Genomic DNA, 6000 nt, shown 5'->3' with positions numbered 1-6000 from the left:
GCCCAATTTTGTTATTTTGTTAGAAACAGGAATAACACAGCCCAAGGGGGCGCCAGAGGAAATTATGGAAATAGAGGATGGATTGCAGATTGCCTGGATTAGAACAGATGTACTCCTTCCTGCTCCCCATTGAACATATTCAAATTAGCCACAGAATGGCCCAGAAGGCCCTTTATTGCTCTCAATCCCAATCTCTTCCTTTTAGGGCTATTGCAGGCAGGCCTAATGTCAGTACTCTCTTAGTTTAGGTTCAATGTTGGGATAAAATGAGGAACTTGTACGTCATCAAACAAAAGGGGGTTTACTTTGCTCTAACAAAGAAAGAATATGCAGCAAATATATCATGGTACTTAATTTCTCTGAATGGGCTACCATCATGTCCAAATGGAAATCAGTCTAGTCATCAGGGAAGAACGTAGCAAAAGCATGGTGACTCATGTGGTCTTCAGAAATCCACCAAGTTGGAATGGCCCCAACTCCAACATGGCTGAAACTTTCTATCTCTTTAGGTGACCAAGAAGTTACACCCTGGACCAACCAGGTCCTGTGACACCTTTGTCTTCTTTTAGAGAAAACCAATTCCTCTTGAAAGAGGGAAGGGAAGGAGCTTGAGCTCATCCATATTGTGGGTGAGGCAAAAATGAAAAAAGCTGAATCAGGGAAAGGGGCCAACCAGGTCCTGCTTGGAACTACTCTGCCTCCTTGTAGGAACAAAAGAATTCTTGTCACAAGTGGGAAGAAAGAAGGATGTGCCTAATCTATGTTGTGGAGAAAGCAGTAGATATTAGTCCTATCATGTGGTCACTTCTTGACTTTCATACTCCCACTTTGGAGTGGGTCTTATGGAAAGGATTTTTTTAAGGCAACCAACTGGTATAGTTATCCAATGTTGGAGGTACACAAAAGTCTCTGGAACACTCTGTTGTATGCAAATAAACTACAGTTGGAATAGAATTAATGAAATTTCTTGGTAGCTTTTTAGAGTCATGGTTACCATTCATATTATCACTGTTACTTTGTAACTGGGGCAGTTTTGTCTCATTTTCTGTCTCTCTGGACCTCCCAAGGACCTCTGAAAATTCAGAGAGGAAAATAGCAGAATGGATTCTGGAATATTTCTACTTTAAAGAACTGCCCTGGAAATCATGCTAATATATCTTTCCCACCCCCAATCTTCCAAAGAACATTATGCAAAGAGGATGGAAGTGATTTGCACGTATTGGGACTATCTGAATTATCAATACTCCTGAACAGGGCAAGCTGACAACGGAATGGTAGGGAGGAGAAGTGACACTGGTGGGACTAGGAAAGGGTAAGCTGGACTCGAGAAAAAAGCTGATTAGCCATAGCCCAGAGTTTGCTGGAAACCCAGAAGAGCTGCAAAAATTCTGCCTACCAATGTTAGGATCCTCTTGGGGCTCTGCTCTTCCATCCTTTTGTGTTTCTAGGAAAAGCTGCCTCCACCCTGCCCTTCCCCCATATGCCATGAAGCCCTAGGAGTGTGTGGAAATCCTAGAAGGGTGTGGAAATCCCTGGCACAGAACAAATTGGGAGTGGTGGGGGAAGTGGCTGGTTGGGTTCAAGAAAGTGTGTCAATTTTACTTTCACTATTATTAAACTACAGTAGCTTATATGTTGCTTGCTAGAATTTGTTGGGTACAAGGAAAAGAAATTGAGAGAATTATTCCAAGGACTGGGGGCTGAGCCAATGTAATTAAAGCAATTACCATTTTAATGCTAATTAATACTAATAATCATTACTAGACTCAATTTTGGGAAGCTACAGTGGGGGGGTAAGAAAGAAGTTCCTTTCAACCCTCTATGATCCCCCTACCTTTCAACATCCCCCACCCCCCCCAAAAAAGGCAAAATGACTAGTTGTCTTGGTGAAGAAAGCTCAATCAGAGTGCCACCTGGTGGTTGACTCAAATACCTTACTCTAAGTCTTTTGAAACCCCCTTTACTGATTTTAACCCATGTGACAGCTGCCTCTGTATGTTGGGGAAGGGGGCACAGTACTGAATCAGTGACACTGTGTTTTACTAATTTGTGTGTGTGTGTGATTTCCAACAGACTATAAACAACACTAACTCTTTTTTGTTCTTTACAAGAAACTAGATCATTAGTTTGTGAGTTCCTTGAAATCAGGGACTGTCTTTTTGTCCTTTTTTGTAATCCCAGCACTTAGCAAAATGCTAAAGGCATTTAATAAATGTTTATTGAGTATTGATTGATTGAAATCAGTCTTCATTAGGATCATATAATTACAGCTAGAAGGGACCTCAGATGCCATCAACTCACTCTCCACAGCCTCCTTTAGTTTACATGAGATTAGCTCAAGGTCACATAGGCATTAAGCAGCAGAACAAGGATTCAAACCAAGGACCTCTGACTTCGGATCCAACATTCTTTTCAATGCATTGGAGTTGTCAATAATGACCTATTCAGCACTACTATGTCCCTGAAACTGTGCTAGCCTGTGAAGGCTGCTACAGAAATGCAGTAGAGTAGTAAAAGACCTGAAGTCTAGTCCTGGCTTTGTCACTAACTCTTTGACTATGAGCAAGTCTATCTTTTGTGCCTCCAGTTTTCTCATCTGAAACTGGTAGGGATTGGGGGTGGGGGATAGGGCACATCCCTACCAATCCCAAAAGTCTAGGTATGATTCTGTATGATACTGTCTCTGCCCTTAAAGAGAATATAGTGTCAGGGGTGGGAAGTCAGTGATGAAATGGACTTACACATATAATATATAATAAATTGTTAAATCATTCTTAGTATAGTAAAAAGTATCAGGAGTACCAACAGTAAATGAAGTGACAGTAGCTACTATGATAAGTCTTGTAGTGTGGATTTTTTATCATGGTGAACTCGGGGTTGAGGGAAAACAGGTGAACAAAAGGGGGTATTAAGTCTCTTTCTGCTAAGTAAGTGAGAAAGAGAAATATAATTAAGCCAGTGAACAAATCATATGGATGCTATTATAATAATCAACCAAACCTCACTTCATTGAGAAGAGAGTTGATCATTTTTGGGTAAACTTTAAAGGTACCTTTAAAAGGGTATTTGCTTTAGGACGACTAATTTTTGTACCATATGATTCAATGACACATTCAAAGGCCTGGTCCACACTACAGCCTGGAGCCATATTTAAACCCATTTTTCAACCATGGCTAACCCCAAATACAGCACCATCATAAACTATGTTCAATTATAGTGCTTGAGGGAATGAGTTTCCACTATACTTTTGCTAACACATTTGTTTGTGACAAGGTTTAGTCTCCACTGAACTGTCAGTTTTAATCACACTGGAAAAATCCAGTTAACCTAGTGGAAAGAACTTTCTTGATGGACCCTCTTCAGAAAAACAGGGGTGCTGAGGAAACAGTCTAGGAAACGTGGATAAAGCCAAGGGAACAGGGGCAGGGATGGAATAAAGAAAAACAAAAAAAAAAGAAAGCCAGAAGAGGATAGAGAGAGGATCCTAAGGCTGACAGTCAGTCAACATGCATTTATTAATTGCTTACAGAGAAAGGTAAAAGACAATCCCTGATCTCAGAGTAGAGTATTTTAGGCGAGACAACAAGCAAATAACTACGTACAAACGTGATATATACAAGATAGATGGGAGATAATTAGCAGAGGGAAGGCAACAGCATTAAGCGGCATCGGAAAAGGCTTCTTGTAGGGGAAAATAAAAAATAAAGGACAGGGGAGGCTGGAAGGAGAAAGCGAGTATGTGTTGTAAGGGTTACCTGGGAGAAGACCTGTGTGCGAGGGTGCAGGAAGGGGGAAAGGAAGAATCCAGAGTGGGGGACACCAAAAGGGAACTAGGGTCAAGGTGAGGAAGCGGATGGTTTAATACAAAGAAGCAAGGACCGGCAGCTAGCGCAGGCAGTAAATGTTACGCGTGCAGTGGGAGCATGGGTCAGGAGGAAGAAAGAGCGAGAGGTGGCGTGGGGTAGGAGGGGAGACGTAGGGTGTGTGAACGTGGGTGGAGTCACGGGACAAGGGGGGGGGGGGAGGTACGGTGAGCAGACCGGTGAAGAAAAGCAAGAGAGCAAAAGGTTTCATAAGCTTAAGGAAAATAAGACACAAGTGCAAAAGCAGCCACGTGAACATACGTACGCACAATACCCCAAGGGGGTGGAAAGTGCAGACTACGGTGGAGTGGGGTGGTGTGACATGCTTGTTTTGCTTTGTTTTTTGCCAGTTGGTTTCATTCAGGGGTTACGGGCAGAGTTGGGAGAGGCGGGAGGTGGAACACTTGAGCCTCTCCGCCGGCTCAGCAGAGCCCCCCAACGCCACTGCGTCTGCATCCTCCAGCCGGCCTCGCCGCCGCAGCAGCCGCGCGCACTCCGTGCCCCCCGGGGGCCTGGGAAGGCGCGAGGAGGCGGCGCGGGGCTCCGCGGAGAGGAAGCAGGGAGGGAAGGAGGTGGGAGCAGCAGAGTACGCCGCGTCAGCAGCGACAGCCGCGGCCCGGGCTGAGGAAGGGGGCGGGGGCGGGGGGAGGGGGGCAGCGCGCGTGCGCGCCGCTAGGGCTCCAGCTGCGGGAGGGAAGCGGAGAGCGAGCGAGGGAGCGAGGAAACGAGGGAGCGCGCGCGGCGGCTGGAGCTCCGGCGGAGGCAGCGCGGCGGGGCGCGGGGCGGCGCGGGTCCTGCCGGGACGGGCGGCGGCGGCGGGTTTGTCCAGACACCTGAGGAGGCGGCGGAGGAGAGGCGGTGGTCGCGGCTGTGCGAGGAGATGTGGTCCTTGGTGGCAGCGCTGCTGCTTGGCACCGTGTGCGGCGGTAAGTGTCCCTCCGACTCCCCGGTCCCCGCGTCCTCCCGCCCCCGCCCCGCAGCTGCCGAGCCCCCCTCCCCGACCCCCTGTTTCTTTGCCGGCGGCCCCCGGGGAGCTGCGCCCCCGAGGGCGGCTGCCGGGCGGCGGGTGTGTCCGCCTCGGGCTGGCCGTGGCCGTGGCCGGGGGAGGGAGCCAGGCGGGCGGGCGTCTGTGTCCTGCACAAACACACACACACACTCGTCCCCTTCACTTTCACATCCAAGATGGGAACGTGGGAGCCACCATCTCCTCCACCCCCCCCCCGCTTCGCCACGTCTTGTGAGGGATCCCCTTACCCCGTTTCCCTTCTCCTCCCCCAGTGCAGACGCAGGTCTTAACTCCCCCTTCCACCTCTAAAATGCAGACACCCCAGAGACGTCAAAACATTCGTGCCCCACACCTCCCCCCCCCAAAAATGAAATGGGGAACGGGGTGACCGCCCCCCCCCCCCCCGCTCTCCCCCCCCTTCTCCCCTCCCCCTCCCTCCCTTCCCCCCGCCCAGGTCTCTGCTTTAGATGTATTTGGGGGGAAGAGTAGAAAACATGGGCCTCTGGAGCCCTCCCCGAGGAGTGCGCATTCTGGCGAAGTGGGGAGCCCTGTGAGGGACCGTGAGTTGCTGCTCTCACATGGGCTCAGGAGGGAAGAGGACAGAAAGGACGGTCAAGTTTGCTTCCCCTGGCCAACCTTGGGGGAGAAACCTTTCCCCGGCTGCCTTTTGGACATATGAAGAGGCCCAGATAACGCCCCCCCCATGAACCACTTTATACTATCATCTTCAGCTCCAAGCTCCATTACTTTATTTGGAAAATTCTTTCATGAACTACCCACATCTTATGCTCCAAATATGAAAAATAATATCCAGTAGTAAAAAAAAAAAATTAGTTGCGTGGGGTTGGGGATACAGTTCCAGACCAGCCCGTTTTTTTCAGACTTTCTGGACCCAGAGCTTTGGGGATTCGGCACGCTTTGGAAAAAACATGTCAGCGGTTAGGTAGTTCCTGTGAACGTTTAACTTCCAGGGTCTGCTTTATTTCTTTATGTTAAGCTTTTTGTAAACTCTCAGTGTAATAATACATTTCTGCTCTGAGTAGCATACAATAATAGGAACAAGGAAGTTCATTTATGGAGGGCTAAAGTAATTTGACTCTTACCTGAGTACTGCCCTTCAAGTCTTGTTGG

The 6000-nt window shown here is 48.2% G+C and overlaps 1 protein-coding gene across 4 annotated transcripts in view; it reads left to right on the top strand.

Moving 5' to 3' along the window:
- Positions 1 to 4683: 4683 nt before the first annotated feature.
- Positions 4684 to 6000, top strand: part of CD47 (CD47 molecule) — a 72530-nt gene continuing 71213 nt past the window's right edge. For all 4 annotated transcript variants that reach the window (XR_003569518.1, XM_027866869.1, XM_027866859.1 and 1 more), the window contains exon 1: positions 4684 to 4789. Coding sequence is in view for 3 of the 4 variants with exons in the window: in XM_027866869.1 (XP_027722670.1) it covers positions 4744 to 4789 (46 nt within the window). In the remaining variant the exon portion in view is untranslated. The remainder of the gene's footprint in view (positions 4790 to 6000) is intronic.

The sequence above is a fragment of the Vombatus ursinus genome, unplaced genomic scaffold (genome assembly GCF_900497805.2).
Source record: "Vombatus ursinus unplaced genomic scaffold, bare-nosed wombat genome assembly UNPS02001419.1, whole genome shotgun sequence".
NCBI classification, from domain to species: Eukaryota; Metazoa; Chordata; class Mammalia; order Diprotodontia; family Vombatidae; genus Vombatus; species Vombatus ursinus.
Note: the sequence above shows the minus strand (reverse complement) of the source record. Positions and strands in the feature narration are given on the sequence as shown.